The 25,833-nt window shown below is 42.0% G+C and overlaps 1 protein-coding gene across 9 annotated transcripts in view; it reads left to right on the plus strand.

Annotated features, from left to right (window-relative positions):
* Positions 1-25,833, plus strand: part of ZNF827 (zinc finger protein 827) — a 173,217-nt gene that overhangs the window by 129,302 nt on the left and 18,082 nt on the right. For all 9 annotated transcript variants that reach the window (XM_027066848.2, XM_053216902.1, XM_053216901.1 and 6 more), the window contains 2 exons: positions 23,893-24,030; positions 25,500-25,671. In XM_027066848.2, coding sequence (XP_026922649.1) covers positions 23,893-24,030; positions 25,500-25,671 — 310 coding nt within the window. The remainder of the gene's footprint in view (positions 1-23,892; positions 24,031-25,499; positions 25,672-25,833) is intronic.

Below are 25,833 nucleotides of genomic sequence, written 5' to 3' on the forward strand. Positions count from 1 at the left end.
TGCAAGCTTCAGGATTCACTGGGGTAAAGGGTGACGGTGGAGAGACAAACCTTTGCAAGTGGTCCGTTGATGTTGATGTCCGTTTTCACTGGGAGTGTGTGTTGTGTGGGAGAGCAAACTGGTCAAAAATCTCTAAAAGGGATTCGCAATTTTAAACAGAAATTTCCACTTAAGAGATTTTATAGTTAAAAAAAGGAAGTTCTTAGTCAACTAATTGTTCCCTAGTAATGGTGGCCCCTCTTCTGGGAAGCACACCATATATTAGAACAAGTTATAACAAAAAGAAATGAATGTGAGGAAAACTGAATCCCTGTTGAGAAACTGGATTTTATTTTTTTTTTTTGTATGCAGAAATAACCTACCAGAATGTTCTTGTGTCCTTAGCACACTGAATGCATTGAAGTCATTTTTGTTTTATTGGGGAACTGGGATAAACCTGCAGTTAGACCTTTGGGAAATCATTACTGGCTCAAGCTAAATGATATTGCTGACTCTATTACGTTCTTAGAGTCTTGGGGAGTCATATACACTGATTCATAAGGAATCCTTTGATCAATTGGAAAAACCTCCCTGCTCAGAAGGAAGGCAGAGAAGACGTCTCACAGGTCAGATTGTGTGGTTGACATTCTAGAGATGATGATATTAACTCCTCTCAGATTACATCCGTAACACTTTCTAAATCCTTTTGCAAACAGCCGGATTCCAACATGACTGTTGGTTTGTGCAATTGAAGAACTATGAAGTGATTTTGATACACTGTTTGCTAGCAAAGAAGTGATTTTTTTTTTTTTACCCTCTTGCAGGTGGTAACAAGGTTAGGCTAATTTTTTTTTTTTTAATTGCTGAGGTGGGTGGGATTGAAGAGATTTCTGGGAGAATGAGTTGTAAATCTGCACTAGGAAAAGGGTATCTGTTGTTTTATCTACTGAGTTTCATAGAGTTGGACTCTTAAGAGACTTTATCATAACAAAGTAGGTCGAATGATGTACTGAGTTGTTACCTTTCAAGCTTTTTTGACAAAAAACCCAGAGTAAATTTCATGTTTATAGATGAGTATGTGTTTGTGTGTGCTAAATGACAGTGTAAAAAAGGGGCCCCTGGTGGCTCAGTCAGTTAAACATCTGACTCTTGGTTTCCACCCAGGCCATGATCTTGCAGTTTTGTGGGTTCCAGCCTTGCATCAGGTTCTGTGCTGACAGTGTGGAGCCTGCTTGAGATTCTCTCTCTCTCTCTCTCTCTCTCCCCCCCCTTTCTTTGTGCCTCCCCCACTTGTGCTGTCTCTCTCTTTCTCAAAATAAATAAATAAACTTTAAAATAAATAAATGGCAACATAAAATATGCAGAGAGAGGTTGGTTGATTAATAGACAAAGACCGATGAATGAAACAATCTTCACACATGTACCATATATAATATTTTCTAATCTGTCCGATTGTATTTTACCTTTTTTTATGCTGGTTGAGACCCACTAAGTTCATTTCATGATCTGCCAGTGAGTCACAACCAGAAATTTGGACATCACTAGACTAACAGATAAGGATACCTGGAGTCATCTCCCACCTTTGAGTTCCTTTCTGGCAAATCCAGGAACTACCATCTTTGGTTTTGATTCAGCAGGCTGGTTTGTGCCAAACACGTTATGGATCCAAAATCCCATTTGTGTTGAAATAACCGGACCACTACAGAACTAGACCTTTGAAGCTGCACCTTACTCTAGTAAAAACAAACAAAACACAAGGAACGAAACCCTTTCCCAGCGTGGTCTGGTAATACATGGCTTGTATCTAGGTAAGAAGGACAAAGGAATGATGTTTTACATTTGAGTGAATTTCATTGAAGAACAAATGTCTGTGAATGGCTTTTCAAAATCTTACAGTGATGGCAAAGTGAACTTAAGTGGGAGGAAAAAGAAATTTTTAAAAATCTGTCATTACTTGAGCTGTTAAGGTCCTTGTATCTGAAACTAGTCCTTGGTTTTGCACCTTCTTAGATATTAGGTTAGCCATGACAATGCCCAGCCTTCATTCTTATTCAGTGTGTTAGATAAGGGATAAATAACCCCCTCTTCCCAGTATGTTGCCTTTAATTTCCTTTTTTTTTAAATAATCTCTTCCTATGAATAGCAGATCACCCTTCCTGCCATCCCCCTCCCAGCGCCATCCCCGTCCCCCCCCCCCCCCACCTCCCTGAATGGTAAAATGCTTGGAATGAAATAATGGAGTTTTTTGGTTGCCGGAAATGATGGATTGCAGCAATGAGCTAAGCTTTTAAAAGCATATGTAGTACTGAAGGAGAAAAGAAAAAATATCTTGGATTCCACCCACTCCAGAAATCAGCAGAGAGAATTCTCTCAATTAAAACATAATGTCATTTTCATCCCACCCTGGGGGCATTACTTCTGCTTTGTTGATGAAAATGAACGTCAAATTGATTGGCTTCCCACACCCTGACAATCAGTAATTGTGCCAAAGGTGCTGGGGACCTTCCTGATGAGTGTAGTGATCTGAAAGAAATGCAAGGTGACAGCTTTTTCCTCACCTCACCCCCAGAGTTCCATCTCAGGACCAGGTGACAGGACTGACGTATCTTTTCAGAATACACTTCCTCCCCTCTCTTCCTAATAAGAGAGAGATCTTGAAGGTATTATTTGCCTCGAATAGGCTGATCCCATGGAACATAGAAAAGTTCCATTCGTCAGAATAGATTCAGTGCTAAGGACTGCCAGAGGTACCATGGTAGAACGTGACTGGTGGGGCTAAAAAAGCTTCTTCCATGGTTGAAAATACCTGCAAATCATTCTCACTGGTGACATACACATAATATCCAAATGTCTGAAAATATGGAGCTAGCAACATATAAAGGCTAAAAGGAACTGGAAGTTTAGTAAGGCAGTGCTCTCAGTTCTGCAGGGTCAAATTTTCTACTATCATTAGAGTTTCTATAAAAGAATTCTATTCATACACAGAGGGTTTTTTTTTTTTTCACTTCACATGGGCAATTATTTCCATCTTAACCTTGGATAGCGGAAGTTGGACTAAGAGTTAAATGTGCTTGGAATTATGCCTATGACTTTTTTACTGCCCTGTGAATTTTCTTATTGAAAGCTCAGTGAACTTCTTAATGTAAAAAATAAGACTCAGCTCATGCTCCTTGCCCCTGTAATCACCAGGGCACCACTATCACAAAAAGTATATTAAGGACCTACCTGTCTATGTCTCTGCTAGAATTCAAATAGTCACAATCTCTGCTCTCCCCAAAGCTTCCCCCCCCCCCGCCCCAGGATACACGAATTGTAGGGTTCTCAACTGGGGGTGTTTCATTGTCATGATTCAGAGGGCAGATGCCCCTGGTGTCTAGTTGGTAGAAGCCAGCAGTGTTATTAAACGTCCTACAGTGCACCGGACAGACCCCACAACAAAGAATTATCTGGCCCAAATGTCAATAGTGCCGAGGTAGAAACCCTGCCTCGGGTGTTGGCAGATGTGTACAAAGGGCATGTGGAAAGCTGAAACTCACAGACCACATACACAAATTAAATGATACCACTTCAGCTGTGTGTAAACATGTGCTTCTGGAAAACTTGTCAAGTTTGTAAGCTACAGTTTGGTTACTTAATAGCTGTTAACACTTGCACCTGTTTCATAATAAACAACTGGTCAATTTTGACACTATTTCAGTGTAACAGTACTCTGAAAAACAAGCCTTAAACATGACAGAATCTTGCTCGTGAATTATGATTAAAATCTCAGGAAACAGAATATGCATTATAGAATGAGAGTCCCATGCCCCATAAACTCACTGAACACACGTTAAATGATATAAGAAATTATGTGTATTTGTTAGGATAAGGTTTCAGCTGTGAAAAGACTAAAATAACAGTGGCTTAAAATAAGTAGAAGTTTTGGGGCACCTGGATGGCTCAGTCGGTTAAGCATCCAACTTCAGCTCAGGTGATGACCTCATGGTTCGTGAGTTCAAGCCCCATGTCAGGCTCTGTGCTGTCAGCAGTGGAGCCTGCTTGGGATTGCCCCCCTTTCTCTCCCTCTCTCTCTCTCTCGCTCTCAAAAATAAATAAATAAACATTAAAAAACAAAAGCAAAAAAAAAAAAAAACCCAGTAGAAGTTTCTTTTCCTCTTCTATAGCAGTCACAGTATGAACAGTCCAGGGTTGATGTCGTGGATTCATGGCACTCGAACCATTCCCTCCTATCTTGTTCTGCCATCCTCGGCACACGGCTTCCATTTCACGGTCCAATACGGCTGCTCTAGCACTCTTATCCCATCCACATCCTAAACAGCAGAAAAGCAAGAAGGAAGTCAAGGAACCCTCCTTCTAAGGGCAAGATCCAGAGGCTGTGCACATTACTTCTTTTCACCCTCTTGTCTAGAACCTGGTCACGTGGCTAAACCTACCAGGTAGGGAGACCATCAAACAGTGTTGTATTATGGGTGTCCAGCTAAAACTCAGGGTTGCCTTTATTAAGGGAAGAAGAAACCTGCTGATATTGGAGGACAGCTAGCGGTCTCTGCCTCAGATATCTTGTCCTAGGTTAATTCAAGGTCAAGGAACTCAAAGACTACTTAATAATTCCAAATGGCCTTTGGTCAAGATAGAGGTCATAGACTATGATGGTGTCTACAATGGCCTGTGTTTTCTCATTAATCCTAAATTACATGAGAGGCAGTACTAGGTCGGGAGCTAAACCACCAGGGTTCAAATCTTAGCTCTGCCACTTGCTAAGTGGGTTGATTTTAGCAAGGTTTCTTCCACTCTCTATGCCTGGACTTCCTCCTCTTGTAAATTGCTAATGATAGGGTTATGATAAGGATCAGTGAAGTAATAACATGTAAAACACTCAGAACAGTCCTTCACATAGCACCACTGATAGTTCTAAACATTGTTATCATTGTGCGGGTTCCTGCACCTGACTAACTATTTTCGTATCAGCTGATTGGAGCCTTATGTTTTTTTGAACCTTAACTTATTAAGGTCATAAATATCTGTTAATTTCTTTTGATTTTAAAATCTTAGTAAATATTTGTTGTTTTGATCTAATTTTGAGCTGTGGCCCCCACACCCAATGAAGTGTCAAAATGTGGGATTTGACAAAACAAATGAATCAACAAACTTAAAGCAGAAATCAGACCTATAGATACAGAGAATTAATGGGTGGTTGCCAGAGGGGAGGGAGGGAGGGGAAAGGGCAAAGTGGGGGAAGGGCACTGGGAGGTAGAGGCTTCTAGTTATGGAATGCATAAGTAACGAGGATAAAAGGTACATCATAGGGAATAGGGTCAGTGGTATAGTAATAGCACTGCATGGACTGTAGTTCACTTGTAAGGCACTTACAGAGTTGTTGGACCTCTGTTGTACACCTGAAATTCAAATATTATTGTATGTCAACTATACTTCAATTTTTAAAAAAAAGTAGGATTTGGGGGTGCTTAGGTAGCTCAGTCGTTAAGCATCTGACCGGCTCAGGTCATGATCTTGCCCGAGTTCGAGTCCCACATCGGGTGAGCTTGAGCCCTGCTTCAGGTAAGCCCCACTTCTGGTGAGCCTTGCTTCTCTGTCTCTCTCTCTCTCTCTCAATCTCTCTCTCTCTCTCTGCCTCTCCCTCACTTGCACCCTCTCTCTCTCTCTCTCTCCACAAAAATAAAAACTTTTTAAAGTAGGATTTTTACTTTACTTTTTTCCGTCAGCACAGAGCCCGATGTGGGGCTCGAACTCACCAACCGCAAGATCGTGACCTGAGCCAAAGTCAGACACTTGACCAACTGAGCCAACCAGATGCCCCTAAAAGTAGGATTTGATTTGACATGAAGATGAGGCTAGACTGGGATTGTTGTAGACTTGCACTAACTCGTGAACCGGTGGATTGCCAGTTTCTTACAACGAAGTCACATCAGTGGACAAGCTAGAGATTCAGTGGACATCTGGTGCTCCAGCTGCTTTGTCAGTAGATAACCTTGCTTCACATTTGTTGATTTCTCAGCAGATTTCAGAGATATCTGGTTTAAGCCAACAAAGTTCAGTAAACTTGATAATTTTCTTCACTCTTCAGTAAAAGAGCTTAAGAACTCACCGTGAAAACATTCAAACTCAGAAGATCTACAAATGGCTGTGTTTGTCTTACTTTTTATGGTATTTTATATTTCAGCATCTTGTAGCAGATCTCTTTCCCTGACATTCTGTCTCTTCAGTGCTAGTAAGCAGATGACTAAAAATAAAGTTAGAGTATCTTTAAAGCTGCAAACACGTGTGTGTGTGTGTGTGTGTGTGTGTGTGTGTGTGTGTCTCAAAGAAAATCCTGTATTGAAATTAGTATTCTTTGGCCCCTAAAACACCATGTTCATTATTAGGTCATTGCATGATTTTTACTAGTATAAATTTTGAAAGCAAGTCGGTATTTACCTCTATTTGAAATGGTAGAAATGCAAATCATGTAATGCTGTATGGAGAAAAGGATGTATTTTTCTATAGGCCATAACATACTCTGGTGTGAATGTGAAGTTAGTAGGGGAAGCCATACTCCAGTACACAAACCTTTGTCTTGATTTTCTTCTCAAAGTCCCTTTGGTCCTCATAACATAAAATTTAACAGGTTGTGTCTCTATCCATTTAATGTTCAATTCAGTGAAGAAGAATGATGGTGACATCATAGCAATTATTATTATTTTATCAGCAGAAAATGATAATGAAAACCATTTCATACAGTCGTATGGAAATGAAAATTATTTAGACTGACCCGTGCCAAAATATTTAGTAGGCCAGATAAGAAACACTCAGGAGTTGTGTGGGTTTGACAACAACAACACAATGAGAAATTTAGAATAAACCATTTCCATTTCTACTACAGAAGCTTTAAAACTCAACATACCATAGTATAAGCTGAAAAATTACTCACGACTTGAAGAAACAGGCCTTAGAATGGTTAATTCCTCCAAACAGGAAAAGAAGGGTTCCATTCCTTTACTCTTTCTTTTTAAAATAAATGAATACAGAAAACAGAAAGGCAGAGAAGGAGCAGATAAGAGTGAAGACTGGGCACCTTACGTTGGTGAACAAGCTCCAATGAAAAGGGGGAAAAGTCCATTTCTTGTAAGACAGCATTTGTGAGTAGGGGGCTATGAATAATTTCATTAAGTTTAGGGACTTGACAGATCTTTTCTTGGCCAATTTAAAGCATGAGACTCCTGTCCGTGACCAAGTAAACAGTTGTCACTTGATAGAAAGATAATCATCTGGCTATTATTATATAAGAGCAGTAGAGGGAGTGTCTATAAAGGTCAACATGAAACTTTTGAAAGTGATTTTACGTAAAGGCAAAGAGTTTGCCTTTAAGAGCAAGATCTGTACTTACTCTGTTGTATAGAGTCTCTTTTATCCAACACAGAGAGACTCATACTGTGACTTGAACCAGGTATGATATGTTTGTGGGAGACTCTTCAACACCTCAGTGTTTGTTTTGGGATACAAGATCAAACTAGGATTCCATTGATTAATAATTACTGCAAATGTAGTCCTGGAATTGTGTAACTCGGGGCCATCCTTGGAAGGACAGCCCCAGCATGTCCATTTCTGATCCCTGTGGGTGGTTTGGTTCAGGATCTGTGAAAAGGGAACAGCACCTACCCTAGGCTGTTGGGAAGAACAGAGCGCCTGGAACATCGTTAACACAGTGAATGTGAATTTGTTGTTGTTTTTTTTAAGTGTATTTATTTATTTTGAGAGAGAGAGTGTGAGCAGGGATGGGGCAGGGAGAGAAAACGAGAGAATCCCAAGCAGGCTCCTCACTGTCAGTACAGAGTCCAACGTGGGACTCGAACTCACGAACCACGAGACTGCGACCTGAGCCGAAACCAGATACCTAACCAGAGTCAGATGCCTAACCAACCGAGACACCTAGGCCACCCCAATAAACATGATTATTGGTGCTGCTGCCATATTTCCTGCGCTAGTGTTAAGAGGGTAAATGGAGAGATGATACCCAATTTTTAAGGTTGATTAGAAATTCAGTTTGGAAGTGATGAAATGAAGTGCCCCTCCCACCCTTTTTCTCACCACCAGTTCACAACTCCTGGCTCCTACCACCACCCTCCACATCTCTCCCCTCCCCCTCTCTGCCACCCAAGCAGTGTTACCAGTTTCATGGCATCCTTCCAGAGATACTGAATATACAGACAAGTGAAAACATATCTGTGCATATTGATATTTATTTTTGAAACATTTATTCTTAAGCAGCCCTCCACTTGAAAGAGTAAAGAACCTCCTTTCAAGCTGATAAGTGACAAGGGAAATGAAGTAATTGTCTCTTCCCTCCAGGGTTGCAAATGGCAACTTCTTCTAGCCTGTGGAATCAAATGGGTATGTCCTTCCCGATTTAACAGGATGTGGAGGACCTTAGCATCCTTTGATAGGATATGCATTGAGGCCCAAAGTGGTTCAGTGGAGTCCCATTGGAGTGTATTACTGCATTCAGTAGACCATCTTCTGTCCGTTTAGAGACATGATTATTTAACTACTGGGCCAACCATATGGGCCCAGAATCAACAACCAATTTTCTTTTACATAATTTCATATGAAGTTTGGTTGACTGGCTCCCAACTGAAAGGAAATTGGAAGGCTTAGTTGAGGAGTCACTGATGTCAAACACACTACTCTAGTCGAGTAGATACGGCAAAGAATCGGAGAAAAGCGACCGCTGCTTCTACTTCTCTTCTTTTAAACATGCCCATCGCCCCACACACATGAACCTAATCAAATCATGATTTGGCACGTCCACATTCTGTCACTTAGGACAAAAATGGCTTAAAAGGGCATACTTAGATTATCATGGCGCCTTAGTCATGTGGTAACATGACCTGTAAGTAATGCAGTGAGGGAAGAAGCAAACATTCACTCCCTAGAAGCAGCTGACAGTGACTGACGTCATATTGCAGGCCCACGTGCGTGGTTAACAGACCTAGTCTAGGTATTGTGGTTTGCCATTTTGGTTAAACCTTTCCTTTGGAACAATAGATGTGCCCATCTGTTTGAAAACCTTCCCTTTGGATACTCACTTTTGACCCAGGATTACCTGCCAAACCAGTATTTGGGAATTGGTGTTATTTGGTCCTCTGTCTTGCTCAGGATGTTACTGGTCTCCTTAACAATAGAAATAGTTCTGTGAATTTGGTCTTGATAAGTAAAGAGCTTTTCCATTGGCCTTTAAGATGTTGGGTATGTGTGCGCTTTTTAAATGAGAAATGTGGATATCTTTAGGAGTTCCACCTGACATTATCTCCTGTAAGATTGGAATGTGACCATGTTTTCAGCTCTGAAGGCACCAACAGGACCTTGAGGCACATTCATACGCTGAAAAAGCAGCCATACGCTGTTGAAATCAGAATGTGGCAGCATTCCAATTCAAGGAGCATTTGTGAGTCCCCATATTAATATTAAATGCAAGAATCTTTGTTCATGCAATGTTAAGGTTACAAATGTGCACATGCCAAAATTGAGAAATAGCAGAAAATAAGATTCTCACGGTGACATCTGTTCTCCACTATAGTACATGTTCTATACTACAGTGTACAGTTTAGTTAGACTGATTAGTTATGCAAAGCCTTTGGCATATAGTATGATTAAGAACCTGAACTTCAGCATGTGGGGAAGCAGGAGGGATGAGGTGAAGAGGGCACTAAGCTAAGACTGGTTCACTGCCAACCAGGATTTTACTGTATAACTTTAGGCAAACAATTGGCTGACCTGCACCTCGGGTTCTCTAGAAACTAGAGGTAATAATGTGCCTTCTTTTTAGTTCTCCCTAGTTCACAGAAGGTGAGGCAAAGATTCTGCTAAAGTGAAGTCTCCAAAGAATGAGCTTTGAACTTGTATTATCAAAGTTAGAGGTAATGGCTTTCTGTTATGGGGTTGGAAGTGGCATGTCAGGGACAGGCTAGGATTCCTCGGTTTTGTCTGTTTGCAAGTGATCTACATTAATTTACATATATCATGCATCAATGCATGTGTTCTCTCCTTTGCCTGTAATTAGTGAACTTTTAATCAAATCAACAAATATTTATTGTCCACTCTATTTAAGGTCTGTATACAGACAGAGGATGAGCAGAGATGCTTTCAAAGATGACCAAGTCAGAATACATGAGTAAAGTACATACATAGCACCCACAGTGATACAGGACAAGTAACTAAAATAATTGCATTTTCACTATAGAGCAAGGTAGTGCCTCCATTTTTCCAAATCTATTATTTGATCTTTAATAGTTTGATTTGTAATGAAAATAGTGCATTGATTTTTTTTATTTAATTTATTTGATTTCATCTTCAGTTTTCAAACTGAAATGGAAGGAAGATACTTTTTTTTTTTTTAGATTTCTCCTTTTGCTCAACTACTTTGGAATTGTGTCATTGAGTATTCCCTGTTTCTTAATGTATTTTTAAGCTATTAGATATTCATATTTCTGGTTTGTGAGCCAAAAATCCATTTTTTATTCTCTCAATCCTGAAATGATTAAATAGAAGTGACTTAGATTTTCCATGTATTTGTATTGATAATGGTTATGCCTTAACTTTCATATACAAATTCAGTTCTTCAGACCCCTTGTTTGAAGGATATCTGTTTGGAGTAGGATTAAATTTATGTTAAACCTTCCACACCGTATTCAACAGGGACGTTTATGCTCAAGGCGGCTGATAAGATTGTATTTTCATTTGAGACCATAGAATGAAGTGACAGTTGCCACCTAGGTAAGAGAAAAATTAACACATGACCGTGGCCTCCGTAGGACCCAGTCTGAATCAAGGTCATCAGCCTGTGAAAATCTCAAAGCCAGCAGCCAGCACAGCCTTTTTCTACTTTGACACAGAGATGAAAGATCCTTCACAAAAAGGAGTGACACTCTGTGGACACACCTAGAGGGTTACATGCAGTGTAAGGGAAGCCATTGAGTGAGTACACATTCTCCCAGCTTGAGCATCCTGGGTTCAAATCCTGGCTCTGCCTCTAAGGAGCTGCGTGAGAACAGGCCGATTCATTAATCATTCTGAGCTTTGACTTCTCTCATCTATAAAATGAGGATACTAATGAGACCAATCTTAATGTATTGTTGTGAAGATTAAATGAAATAATACAAGTAGAGGACTCAGCCTTAGCACAGTTCCAGGAAGAAAATAAGTGCTGAGTAAACCTTAGCCATAGATATTTGAACTAATGACAATGATATTATTATGGAGATGGCCTGATATTTTTATTCTAAAAATGAAATATTTGACAACTGTGTTACTTACCATTCTTGGTAACAGATTATTAGTACTGCCAGTCTTTGTGGCAGACTTTATTTTTTTTTATTTATTTTTTTTTCCAATATATGAAATTTATTGTCAAATTGGTTTCCATACAACACCCAGTGCTCATCCCAAAAGGTGTGGCAGACTTTAGTAGGAAAATACCAGCAATCCTTTCTCATATCTCCTAGCTAACGAGGTACTTCCCAATCCTGTCTGTAATCCCTACCTGGGGAAAAAAAATCATTAAATAAACCAACAAACAGAAATCTCCACCATATAAACACACATGAGTCTGTTTAATCAAATAGATAGTATTTCTGGGTCCAGGAGAAAAATATTTGTGATCAGTGTTGCTTTAAAATGTTAAAGCTGAAAAAAAAAATAATAAAATGTTAAAGCTGACATCAACTAACATAAATTTTATAATGTGCTAAAACTCAAGGTCAAGAGAAAGGCAAAATAGAAGAGTTATATTTTCTGTTAATACAGAACTCAATAGATTAGGAGCAGAGAGAGAAGAAGTCTGAAAATTTGAAACTGGATACAGTCACACAAGAATATTGCAGTGTCTGGGAGCTGATAAGGGCTTTAAGGAAATTTAGAAATCTTTAAAGGAATGCATGATATGATCAAGGCTTGTCCATAAGAAAAGAGGACTAAAATAATTGAGAATACCAGTGGATTCCAATCTTAGTGAAGAGAAGTGCACAATCCCTCGAGGCTTACTTGAATAACATTTGGAAATGACTGTGACTTGAATTTTAAAAGAAACATACTAAATATTTTTAAAATACTCTATAGGTGTTCTACACATCATATAATATTTTAGGAGTAAATGGGCGTTAAAACCTTCATACCTTAGAAGGTGTTTTCAGAAGTCTGAATTTTCCTATTTTATAGTGTTCTGCTATTTTCCTTATTCAATAAGTATATATTTACCACCCAGTACAACACTGAAGATGAGAAAAAAGAGGGAATTCTGTTTGCCCAAATGACGGTAAAGGTTTTTCCCAAGATATTCTCATATGTGCCCATACTTTATAATACTTCGTAGAAGGAGACTCTTGGATTTCAAGATTTTCCATCACCTAATGTGCAGTTGGGGTAGCTCCACACTTGAATGCCTGTTCTTTTCCTCCCTTGGGAAAAGTTGGAAGAAGAGTCATTAGAGGGTCTTATTCTGGGGCAGGTGAAAGCTGGCCTGAAAAGAATTTTGTAATTAAAATTTACATAATCGGTGCTCAGAGTTTTGACACACAGAAGCCCACCAGCAGCGAAGAGCCAGGAAGAAGCCTAGAGGAAGTAGGCAAGAGCAATGAGGTGTTTGGGTTGCCCCGGTAAAGCCCCTGTTACATCAATGGGACCATAGACGCTTATTCTTTGTGGTTGGTGAATACAGGAGAATTTAAAGTAGAACCAATCAAGACTGTAGCAGATTTGTCTCTGATAAAATAAACCAGAATGTTTCGATTTTTCTTCTTTGATCTTACAGTAAAGAATAGTATAATGTAATGAATTGTTAAGGATATGGGCTTTGGAGTCAGAGAGACCTGGGTTTGGGATGGGCTGTCACTTTCTAGCTGGGTGACCTTGAATTCATTGTTCAACCTCCCTGAGCCTGCTACTCCTTTTTTTGTAAACTGGGAGCGGTAATATCAGTAACTAATGCATAGTGCTGTTATAAGGTTCAGTATAATATGTGTAAACTGCATAGTACAGTGGCTCACATAATGGTAAATACTCCATAAACATAAGCTATTGTTTTAATTATGCATTATCTCCTTGATATACTTTTAACAAACTCTGATATTGTTTTGCCTAATGGAGATAAACTGCCAAAATGGGGTGAAACTAGTTATACAGTTTAAACCTTTGTCTGTTACAGTTATGTTCAGCTTAGCCACAGCGACTCAACCAAATGGGAGTCTCTTTTTTCCACGCAATTAGGAATTCAGAAATAGACAGGATAGGACTGGTGTAGCTGTTTGAGGACCCAGCCTCCTTCTAATTCTCTGTTCCACCTCCCTTATCAGATGGCTTTTATCTTCTTGGTTGAGAGAGAGCTGCTCTACCTCCAGACATCCAAGAGAGTAGAGCCCAGGGTGAATGGCCTTTTTACCAGACTGCCATTTTTTCAGGAGTGGGGGAATGTCAGAGACTCTGTCTTTAGGAACCCCCACCTATATCTCATTTGCCTGAACAGTGTTTCATGACTAGCCCCTAACTGCAATGGAGGCTGGGAAGGGAAGGGCATATTTCTAACTGGGCACATAACGACCCTAAAAAAAATAATTGCAGCTCTGTTAGATATTACATAAGCAATTAGCAAGGCCTGTTACAAAGCCGCAAGAAGGGCATAGCTCCTAGGCCTGATGGTTTTCCTACAAAGATTTATAAATGTCCTCAATGTTGGGACATTCTGTTAGGTCCTACTATCATCATTAAGAAGGGAGATGGTCACTGATCTATGTAATTGACAAGATAACAGCCAAAGTCCTTTAGATGTGACTCCTGAATCAATATTGTCAGTTTGCTTTCATGTTGCAATGTAGAATGAGGTTGCCACTTAGTTCAACAATTACGATCTTGGTGATATGACTGTCTCATTTATTCAATAAGCATTTATTGCCGACCCACTGATCTTGGAAATACAAGTAGGGTGGAAATGTAGAAGCAACATCCAAACCTTTTTTTAAGGCTAAATTAGAGGTGACAGACATCAGTAGGCCTAGATGCTGACAGTGATGCTCTATGTTTGGATGCTTGGAGAAGTTCCCTGAAGTGCTCAAGATCTGTGTGATTGGCCTCACTGGAATTAGGAGTACCAAGTCCTAACCATTTTCTATTACCAGAGGGATCAAGGTCCAGTTTTCTTCTATTGACTTAAAATGACCTGCATTAAAACACGTGCGCACGCGCGCACACACACACACACACACACACACACACACCTAGAAAACATTTATGATTCTTTACCAGTTTAACAGATTACAAGTCAACCAGTAAGGATTTGTTGAGGCGAACTGTTGCCTAGCACTAAGCAAAAAATGTTACCCAAATTTTTCTGGGTTAATACCAGGATGTTTACTAAGAACCAATTTCACAGACCATTCTTGTTTATAGACTTTGCATTGATTTCTTAAGGCTGAAAGGAGCCTGAATGAGACTGTGGGCAATTGCTTAAGTACTTTGGGCCTCAGTTTCTTTATATGTAAGAAGAGAACATTGAAGGAGAGGTTCCTGAAAGTTCCTCCCTGAACTAAGATTTGGGGCAGAATGGAGCCTTTGTTACTAGGGAAACATGGATTCTGGTACTCAACCCTGTACAAGTTGTGGGGTGCCCTGGAATAGGAGAAGCCTGGAATCTATACCTTGGTTCCTTCCTCATGGAAATGAAAAAGTTGGATTCAAAGGAGTCTGAGTCCTCTACTTGACCGAATGTTCTGTTGAATAGAGTTTGGTAGAGCTCCCTCGAAATTCTACCAACTGGGTTTATTTCATGGAAAGTTTTGGAGAAATGCTTGATGGGTTTCATCTTCCCAGGGCCTGTGCATGGACCCTCCTAAGTTTGTTAAGCATTAAAATTTGAAATGAGTCTACAGAAGATAAAGCCTGTGAACTCTTATGCCTAAATATCTCAACTTGGTGTTTTTAATTGGACACAGAGTGACTAAAACTATCACTACATTCTGCTTCTTAGCTGTTCACGCATTGACGTCTTGACCAGCAGAAAATCCTGTGTTTTGGGAGAGTGTTTGAAGTGGTCCTTAAAAGGGATTTGGTCACACCAAGACTTGCAGAGAGGAGTTCCTAGGGAGCCTAACAGATCTGGGAGGACCTGCTGAGTTACCCTAAGTTGAAGTGATCCTCAAAAAGAAAAAAGAAAAAAATAAGACTATAGAAGAACTACACACTAGAGCATAAATGTCAAGCCCCCAAAAGTCTTTAACCACAGCTGACCCCTTAAATCACAGGCTGCCCTCAGAAGGCAGCAGCTTGTTCTAAGCAGTGGCCTGCAGAGCCCGTGACACCAAAGAATGGAGCCAGTAGGGGTGGGATCTAACCAGAAAATCACATGGCCTGCCTGGAAATGACCTGGTGGGTTTTAACCTATCCAGTACCTACGGTACTGACCGTAAAGGCACAGGATTTCAGAATTAAAGTTGACAAAGGCCTTGAAGTTCCAGGCTAGACGATGAAAGAAAGAAATGATCAAAATACCATCTGTCATAATGGAAAACCCAGGCGGCCCCGAGCCTCTTCCTCATGCAGCAGCCACGCAGCGTTAGTCAATCTGGACAGTTATTTATGCGTTGAGGTCACATTTTGGCCAATCTTTTGTTTACAACTTTAACCAAATAAAGCCTTCCCTCTCCGCATGTCTCTTGCCAAAATCAGGTTGAGAGATGGTTCTTTGAGACCATTGTTTGGGCAGGAGATGCAGGGATTCCTCACACAGCAAATGCACAAATGCCAGTCGGGGGTTAAATGGTGTTAAAATGGAAAAGAATTAAACTCAACTCCTTTCCTTTGCTCTGCTTATTCTATTTTTGATTTTGGGTTTCGGGGCAGGGTTTTTTTTGTTTTTTGCCAAAAACTCCCCAAATGTCAATGAAATGTCCAAGGGAATTTTCTTTGGTAACGACCAGTTTACCTCAGAGAGGATTGACTTTTAGGATTTTCCTATTTAATCTTCCTCTTGTTCCTTCTTTATTCTGACTCTTGACATACTACAGTTTCTAACTTCTCTGCGGCTGGAAATATTCTAGGCTGCTACTTTCAAGAAGAAAAATGGATGGAAATCCTAGTGTCTGTGAATTGTTGCTAAATCTGCACATGTCCACTTGTAACCAAGAATATTAAACTCAGAGCCAAAGAACAGGAGAAGAAAAACCCCTTCCTTGTTTGCTGTAGACTTTGGCATTAATCCCACAAAGCTTGGAGGAGCTTCAGTGGGACCGTGGGTCTGAAGTCTCTGCTCTCCCAGAGTCATGAGCCAGGTTACCTAGGGCAATTACTCCATTTCTCTGGGCCTCAGTTTCCTTGTAAGTAAGAAGAGAACATTGAAGGAGAGGATCCTTAAGGTTCCTCCCGAACTGCGATTTGGGGCAAGATGGAGCCTTCATTACCAGGGAACCCTTGATTCTGGTATTCAACCCTGTACAAGTTGTGGGGGGTGCTGGGGTGAGAGAGGGCCTGGAATCCAGCCTTGGTTTCTTCCTCATGGAAATGAAAGATGGATTCAAAGGAATCTGAGTTTTCTACTGGATTTAGTGTTCTGCAGGTCTGTCAAGCTCCCTCCCAGATTCTACCAACTGGTTTATTTCATGGAAATTTTTTGGAGAAACACTTGCTGGGGTTCATCTTCTCAGGGCCCGTGTATGAAATGAAATCTGTCTCCTTGGATCATTAAGTTATAAGAGGCACAGTTTGGCATACTGTCTTTTGGCCATTAGGCCTCCTCATTATGAATGAGGGAACCACAGTTCACTGTATAAGGGAAGAGCTGAGAGTATGGGGACCGCTAAGATAGTGACTCTCCTTTCACTCAGTTCCTGTTTTTCCAGCTGCACCATGGGGATAAAGGTGCTTGTTCCTGTATACATTTACTTCATATGAAACAAAAACCTGGGGCGCCTGTGTGGCTCAATTGGTTTAGCGTCCAACTTCAGCTCAGGTCATGATCTCCTAGTCCGTGAGTTCGAGCCCCGCATCAGACTCTGTGCTGACAGCTCAGAGCCTGGAGCCTGCTTCGGATTGTGTGTCTCCCTCTCTGTCTCTCTCTGCCCCTCCCCTGCTCATGCTCTGTCTCTCTCTGTCTCAAAAATAAATAAAAGCATTTAAAAATAAATAAATAAATAAATAAATAAATAAATAAATAAATAAAACAAAAACCTGTTTAAGGAATAGGGAAAGCCCCAAATGACATTCAGGACCAAAACCACAGGTGGGAAAGTAGAGAGAAAAGCATCAGATCAGATAATACTGAGTAGTCAGGAATTTGTGGAAACAATTAATGGCTTTCCTAGGAATCTGAGCTTAAGACTATGAAGAGACAGAAACTGCTTTGTAGGAAATGAAATCCTCTGAGGCTGTGGCTAAAAAAGATATTATTAGATGAGTATTTTGTTATAAAAGAAATAAAATCATTATTCATAGCTACTTAAAATAATGAAACAAATGCTAAGGGACATGGGAATAAAGATGAAGAGCAAAACATTTGGTCAATAAACCTACATTCCAAACTGTTTCATGACTATGGAACAGTTTAAAAGCAGTTGCTGTTATCTGTTAAATGTTACGCTTCAATAAAAAAAAAGTTTTTAAAAAGGAAATTCCTTACTAATCTAAAAGAAACTTTAAGTTTTGTTTTTTATCAGAACAAAAGATAATTAAGGTGGATGTGTGATCAGCTGCCTGTACACTTGTTGCTGTTGATAATGAACATGCAATTCTCCATAGGGTGCTGGGGCTTTAGAACAAAGTTCGTCAAAGGCCAGAACCTAACATTCAAAGTACTAAGACCAAGAGGAATCATGGGAGGGGACTTCAGTTAAGAATGTCATAAGTAGGGGCACCTGGGTGGCTTAGTCGGTTAAACGGCTGACTTTGGCTCAGGTCATGATCTCACAGTCTGTGAGATTGAGCCCCACATTGGGTTCTGTGCAGACAGCTCAGAGCCTGGAGCCTGCTTCAGATTCTGTGTCTCCCTCTCTGTCCTTCCCCCACTTGCGCTCCGTTTATCTCTCTCTCTAAAAAATAAACAAACATTAAAAATTAAAAAAAAAAAAAGAATGTCATAAGTAATAGAAGACCCAACTAATAATGGTTGAAACAAACAGGCTTAGTTTCTTCACAAAACAAGAAGTCCATAGGTGGGCGGTTGCTGCCAGTCATTCAAGTACTAGAAGATGCCATCAAAGACCCAGACTTTTCCCGCGTTTCCATTCCTCTGTCCTTAGCAGGTTGGCTTTTAGCCTCATGCTTCTTATTCACAAAATGGCTGCCATATCCAGGCATTTCCTCTGTGATCAAGCCAAGAAAAAAGAGAAGAGGACCAACACCAAGGATATCTTCTCTTTGATGGGGAAAGCAAAAGCATTCTCACTGCCTAGAACTTTTGTGCGTGGCTGCCCCAGCTGCCTCTATAGTGAAATAGGCAGGGGAGAAAGAAAGTTGAGAATGAGTTTTGAGCTAACTGATAAACAATGTCTGCCAAAAACTTTATCTCAAAGAGAATAATCTTCTGGCTTATTGTTACTGGGAGGAAGTAAGGATACAGAACCTTTGGGGTATGGCTCAGAAACGTAGATGTTTCCACTGATAGAAACCTTAAATCACAGTCCTTGGATTGAGTTGAAACACATTCAAAAGGCAAGTAGCCTTATTTTTACCCTGAATTGGCCATAAACCTTATTAACTAAGGCTCTCTCTAAACCTCAGTCTTTCCCAGTATGAAATAAGAATAGTGTTTATTCCCGACCTCACTTAGATTCTTCAGGGGCGCCTGAATGGCTCTCTCGGTTAAGCTTCTGACTTGTTTTCAGCTCAGGTCATGATGTCACAATTTGTGAGATCAAGCCCCATGTCTGGCTCCATGTTGGGCATAGAGCCTGCTTAAGATTCTCTCTCCCTCTCCTCTCTCTCTCTCTCTCTCTCCGTCCCTTACCAACTTACGTGTGTGCATGCACTCCCACACTCTCGCACACGCTCTCTCTAGAAAAACACTCATTCAGGGGCGCCTGGGTGGCTCAGTCGGTTGAGCCCCCGACTTCGGCTCAGGTCATAATCTCACGGTCTGTGAGTTCGAGCCCCGCGTCGGGCTCTGTGCTGACAGCTCGGAGCCTGGAGCCTGCCTCAGATTCTGTGTCTCCCTCTCTCTCTGACCCTCCCCCGTTCATGCTCTGTCTCTCTCTGTCTCAAAAATAAATAAACATTAAAAAAAAAGATTCATTCAGTCATTCATATATTCAACACGTGTATACCATATACACTGGTTATGTGTCAGGCAGTGCTAATGCTGCAGATACAGAAGTAAATCATGTAGAAACCCTTCCCCTCAGTGACTCACATTCTCATAGAGAAGGGAGACCAGGGAACACATTTATAGAGTGCTGCTGCATATTGGACTCACTGGCTGCTTTATATGAAAAAGATATATGTAATATAGAAGATATGCAAACAATATAATAGGTAAGGTGGTGCAATGAAAGTATTCATAAAGGTGCTTTGGGACAGAGAAGAGGAAATGACTAATTCTGCCTGGGGAATTGAGGAAGGCTTTACCAAGGAGATGAAATCTGGATAGTGCTTGAAAATGAGCCCGACTGCTGGGCAGAAGAAGGGCTGGGATGGGGAATAGCTTCTGATGCAGGTGCACTTGATTCAAAAGCATTGACGACCTAAAAGGGACTGGTTAGTTTTCCAAAAGGGCACGTAGCTCGCTCTGCCGAATGTTTGGGTGGTTGGGGGTGACATGGGGAGCTGAAGGTGAAAGGTGGTTGGAGAAGGATTGCAAGGGTTGTGAAGCTCTTCAGAAGGCACACGAAGGAGTCTGGCCTGGAGGGGCCATTGCAGTCCAGGACAAGACGGATCAGATCTGTGCCTCCAAAAGACCATTTTGGAACCAGTGACGGGGGACGAGTGGAATAGAGAGGCTGTTCGGGAGGCTTTGCAACAATCCCGGTGAGAGATGATAACTCCGTTCAGGCAGTGCGGTCCCAGAAAGATCTTTGAGATCTTTGTTGGTTTGTTTCCAAAGTTTTTTTTTTTTAAACAAATCAAATAATAGAAACATTTTTCATAAAAATATATCAAACTTAGCTTCCACGGTGTTGTCCATGCACACACACAAATTGGAACATGAAATCTTTTTAACCTGTAGCCTGTGGGGGCGCCTGGGTGGCTCAGTCGGTTAAGCATCCGACTTCAGCTCAGGTCATGATCTCAGGCTTGGTGGGTTCGAGCCCTGCATCGGGCTCTGTGCTGACAGCTTGGAGCCTGGAGCCTGCTTCACATTCTGTGTCTCCCACTCTCTGACGCTCCCCTGTTCATGCTCTGTCTTTCTCTGTCTCAAAAACAAATAAACATTTAAAAAAATTAAAATAAAAAATAAACCTGTGGCCTGTGACCACAAGGACAGCCCAATTCATTCGGGCCCCACGACAGCGAGAAAGCACGGTGTCTGAGTCTATGAATCGCAAAGCTTGCCCACCGCCCAGTGTTTTCCCTAATGTAGGGTTACAGTCACTATTGCTAATTCATAGAGGCTAGGACAGGCCTGTATATCAGGTTTTATAAATATTTCTTTATGTATATTTCTTTTATAAAATATTTATTAAATAAATTTAATGATTTTAAAATATTTTTGGTAATGGTCGATCATCAAGAACAGACAGAAGGTGCTGCCCTGATCGGGCATTCCCCTCGAGAGCCTGCGGCTGCAGTTGATAACTGTCAGTGGCAATGGGGGCCAGTCGTGCTTCAGAGAGGCAGGCCATGGACATTTTCATGGCACTTGCTAGGTGCCCATCACATTCAGATCTCAGTCTAGAAGTAGATGGACAGTTTTTGGTGACCGACTGGATGTGCCGAAAGAGAGGGAAGGAGGGAGGAATCAAAAAAGATTCTGCAGTTTCTCGGGTGGCATTTGAATGGCGCCATGCACAGGACACGTGGAAGAACGCAGCATCCGCTGAGCTCCCTTTCAGCTCCATGACAGTTCTGTGAGGAGAGGAGCAGGCCCATTACCTTAGTGCTTCTTGTGTCAAAACAATGCTCCCCTTCGCACTGCCCTCCACTCCCCAGCCTCACCCAGCTGTGATTTCCAAGTTGTGTTCAAGGCCAGCTGCAAAGGGCCTGTGGTTGCCCTGTTCCTGCCTGTGAAATGAAAATGGGTGGCCGCTGTAAATGCAGACAGCAGTGGGGCGCCTGGGTGGCTCGGTCCGTTATGCGTCCGACCTCGGCTCACGTTGTGATCGCGCAGTTCTTGAGTTCAGACCCCGCATCGGGCTCTGTGCTGACAGCTCGGAGCCTGGAGCCCGCTTCAGATTCTGTGTCTCCCTGTCTCTCTGCCCCTCTTCCACTCGTGCTCTGTCTCCCCCTCTCTCTCAAAAATAAAATAAATATTAAAAAACAACAACAACACTGTGGGGAAGTTGTCTTTCACCTAACATCTTAAAATAAACTAAATGCAGACAGCAAGCGAGCAGGGAAAGCAGGTGATCCCTAGTCAAGGCCTAGGGTACCAGAGGTGGACGGCTTCTGATGGCTCTGGCTGCTTCACCGCGACTGTGGGTTTTTTTTTCCTGCTTGGCTGAAGCAAGTATTCATAGTTTCAATAGTTTTCTAAGGCCAGTGGAGGAAATTGGACTTCATATGATGCTCAGCTTCTCGAGTGTGTGACTAATACTTAAAAGACTCATTAAGAGACTTCTTTAGTTTTGATTGCATCTCCTTGTTTGGTATGTGACCCAATTAATTCATTCTTGTTGTGAAGGTATTCGAAGACCCTGTACCCTCTTGACCTCTTCTTATAATTATTACCGTTGCCCTCCTTCGAAGCACCATTTTGATTACATACTTAAAAGGAGCTACTGAAATACCCTCTCATCGCCGTGTGGCCGAAATGCCCACTGCTTGGGCTCAAGGACAGTCATCTGAGAGTGGTTCTTGTGTCCTCAACAGCTCAGTGGCCAGCACCTCCCTTTTCACCTTCCCTCCCCCCCACAATTCCGCCTCCTTCCCCCAGAGGGTTTTAGTCGCACCTCCCTGCTTTAATAAGACTAGCTGTTCTCCCTGAGGCCCCAAAAGCTGTGTTTTAGCAAACACAGATAAATCAATAAATGTGCCTTATCAGTGTTGGGATTGCTGGCAGGTGCCTCAGAGCAAACGTGACTGTGATTCCACCTCATCCCCTCCCCCTCCCCCGGACACACACGTGTTTGTTTCTTCTTTTCCTTAGATTCCACTGTCTGACAGATCTGCACTCAAACAAAAACCCATCCTGCTGACTCACCCAAATACAGGTGGAAGCCCATACTCGGGAAGCAGTTTTAACCAAATTGCGTGAAATAAAGTCCTTTCTTCTGATGTCTCTCTGTCCGGTGGTCTGAGCATTTTCATCTGCACGGATCTTACAAAAAAGTTCTCTCCGCCATTTAATTCTCACCACTTGGTATCCAGTTCTATAAAGTAATACTTTAAAAAGCAATGTTTTAAAAAGGTTCACGATAATTTACTGAGGTAGTGGACAAGACACCAACTACGTAAATTGTCTTGTTCTTCAGAGTGAGGCCTAAGAAAAGCATTCTCGTTGACTCGTCCCCTTCGCTCTTTACTATTCTGTCGCCTGGCTCCTTTTATTACTGTAGAAATAATGCTTGTACAAACCGTTACAGTTTAGGGAGAAGAAACGTGGATGAAAAAATCAGACGTATTCCTATGGATGATGATGGGAAAGTGAAACCTTTTTTTTTTTTTAAGAGGACCAGAGGATGTATTGGTGTCCACACATCTCAGTCATGACTGTGAAGTATGTGCAGATAACCGGCGATCTCACCATTTTTCCTAATAGGATGAGACCTTTGGGGAAACGCTAGTGGTACATTACTGCCTTAGGGAATTTTATGTGGAGTAGTGTCTGAGTCCATTTGGGCTGCTGTAACAAAATCCCTCAGGCAGGCTAGCTTATAATAACGACAGAAATGTACTGTTCATGCTTCCGCAGTCCAGACGTGTGAAGTCAAGGGCCAGCATGGTCGAGTAAGGGCCCGGACTGCCCACTTCTCGCTGTGTCTTCACAAGGCGAAACAGGCAAGAGAGTTCTCTGGGATCTCTTTTATAAGAGCACTAATCCCATTCCTGAGGCTCCACCCTCATGACCCAGTCAGCTCCTGGGGGTGGTACCTCCCAATACCATCACCTTGGGCTCTAGGATCCCAACATATGAATGGGGGGAGGGCGTGACACAAACATCAGACCACAGCAAATAGTGTGCAGTTGTCATCACTGAGCCTGTGAAACATGAAGTTCCTCATGAAGGACTTTACACAACCCAGAACACAGGGCAAAACTTTTCTCTATAAAGAACAGTGAACGTGTATGTCCTTTCAAGGGATCCAACCATTCGTTTTCACATCAGAATCTGAGATTCTTTACTTACCGTCAGATTCCTACCAATTCAGTAAGAATCGGAGATTGTTTACTTACCGTCTTGTGGCAAGAGCGTACATGTCTGGAGTTCTAGCGTGCAACTCAACTAGTCACTCAGCAAATATTGAGTACCAACTGTATACTGGGCATAGCGCTAAACCATGCTGTCAACCCACTCAGGGTCTGGTTGGCTGACCTTTAATGATAGGGAGGGAAAACACCAGAGAGTTGACTAGAAGTGGCATCATTTGCTACCACAACTTTCAGGAATAGCTTCTTAGAAACAAGAAGTGAGCATGAAGGCCAGAGGTTAACTGGGACTTCTCTGCAGTTATCAGCCACGTTGTTCAGAAGGAATCCCCTGCTAACGTCCTGCTGGATATTGACTAAAATGCAGCTTGTTCACGATGCCTTGTCTATCCCTCATGATGCTTTGCTCTTTTGGCCCAGAAACAGAAAAGATAGTACTAGAGGCAGGAAACGGATTGCCATCCTGGAAATTCAATGACCAGCTTTTTCCCTGTGATGTGTGTGGGAAAGTGTTTGGCCGACAGCAGACGTTGTCCCGACATCTCTCGCTGCACACAGGTGAGTCAAGGCCTCGCTCCTAGGCCGTCTGCACTCTGGATCACCAGCCTCTCTACTGTCAAGAAGCTGACTTTGTCTAAGACAATTCTCACTGGAAGTGGTGGAAATGTTTTTATCCTGGCCCTTCAAACCATTTTAGCTGGCATGTTCAAAAAGGCCCCGGAAAGGGTTTTTCTTTGTATTGAAAGTAGGCTTGATGAGAAAAGATACACATGTAAGTGTATCCAGGTAAGGTTCCTGAATTCTGAGAAATGCATTGCTCTCACCTGGAGGGTGCAGGCGATGGGGGCTGCACCCACGTTACTGGTTCCATCTTTTTGTGGGAAATGGGAGCAGCAGAGGGACAGAGCAGCTTGTGGAGAAACAGTTGCTATCTTTATCTTCATATAATAGTAGAGAAATGTGGTTGGTTCTGCGCATTGCAAAAGGGACGGCAACCAAATTAAGAAAGGATAAAGGAGGAATAAATAGTAACTTAATCAATTTGGCAAGAATAAGTTCCTTCGCCCCCAAAAGGAAGGGCTATATTTTATCTGTATGGCCGGGTTCCTCCCCTGGCCCCGCCAAGCCCCAGGCCACCGGCAGGACAGATGTGGGGACCATCTACAGTGACAATGATGATGGCTTGCATTTGGTTGGGGAAGAACTTTTTTCCTTATTCTCTGCTGTGAAGTGGTAAGACAGGTATTTTTTAAGGGCAAGCCCAGTGAGACAAAGTAAGAAGTAAGGATGGAAAATGAGTTTGCTCTTTGCTTTTTTCCACTATCGTCCATTCCCTTTATCTGCACAGTGAAAGCCAGCCTGCTCCTTCTACTATAATTTGCTTGATTAATTGAATGAATTCAGAATGCCACTCTGGAAAGAGTCCTGAAACATTGTCAGTTTTAGGAGAGGGTTTTCATTAAGAAATTAATTGCAGCTTTTAGTTCTATTTATGTAATATGAACATCTCCCATCATATTACTTCACATGAGTCATTTTTCTCCCCCTTTAATTTCATGAGTTTTTATTTCTTGGCTGACCCAGGCCTGGAGCTTAGGGAACATGATGGGGCTTCTCTTACACCAGACCCAGGAATGCTGTGCTCCACTCCCCTTTCCCCAGCTAAGCACCCACCCTCGGCTGACGCATGGCAGGTGTGCATGCACACACACACACACACACACACACACACACATTCATTTAGCCCCTGCGGGGCTCCCCTTATCAGGAAGAGGGACCTGTGGATGTCTAGGAAAAAGCAGATGGTCCGGCTGCCCTGGGACTTTCTTCTATCTAAGTACTGATACAGCAGTGACCTCCCGGATGAAGACTTTTAGATATTTATAATCCCAAGGTGTTCCCTTTGTCCCCATTTGAAATGAGATCTGAACCTTCCTTGCCATGACAGCTCTAAGTGGTCTCCTGCAGGTGTTGGGTTTTCATTTTTGAGAGCAGTTTGGGGTTTTTTTCCTGTTTCTTCTCCCCAGAGGAAAGAAAATACAAATGCCACTTGTGCCCCTATGCTGCTAAGTGCCGTGCGAACCTGAACCAGCACCTGACCGTCCATTCGGTGAAGCTGGTGAGTACGGACACTGAGGACATTGTCAGCGCCGTCACCTCTGAAGGCAGTGATGGGAAGAAGCACCCTTATTATTACAGGTGAGCTGTGAGTGGAACTGGCCCAGCCTTCCCCAACTTTCTAGAACACTCCCCACCTGGGTGCTAGGGCATATGTGATGAGGTACCTCTTAGTCATAGTGCTGACCTTCATTTTAATACTTGCTTTGTTTACACTGGACCCACCAGCCACGCTGACTCCTC

The sequence above is a fragment of the Acinonyx jubatus genome, chromosome B1 (genome assembly GCF_027475565.1).
Source record: "Acinonyx jubatus isolate Ajub_Pintada_27869175 chromosome B1, VMU_Ajub_asm_v1.0, whole genome shotgun sequence".
Lineage (NCBI taxonomy): Eukaryota > Metazoa > Chordata > Mammalia > Carnivora > Felidae > Acinonyx > Acinonyx jubatus.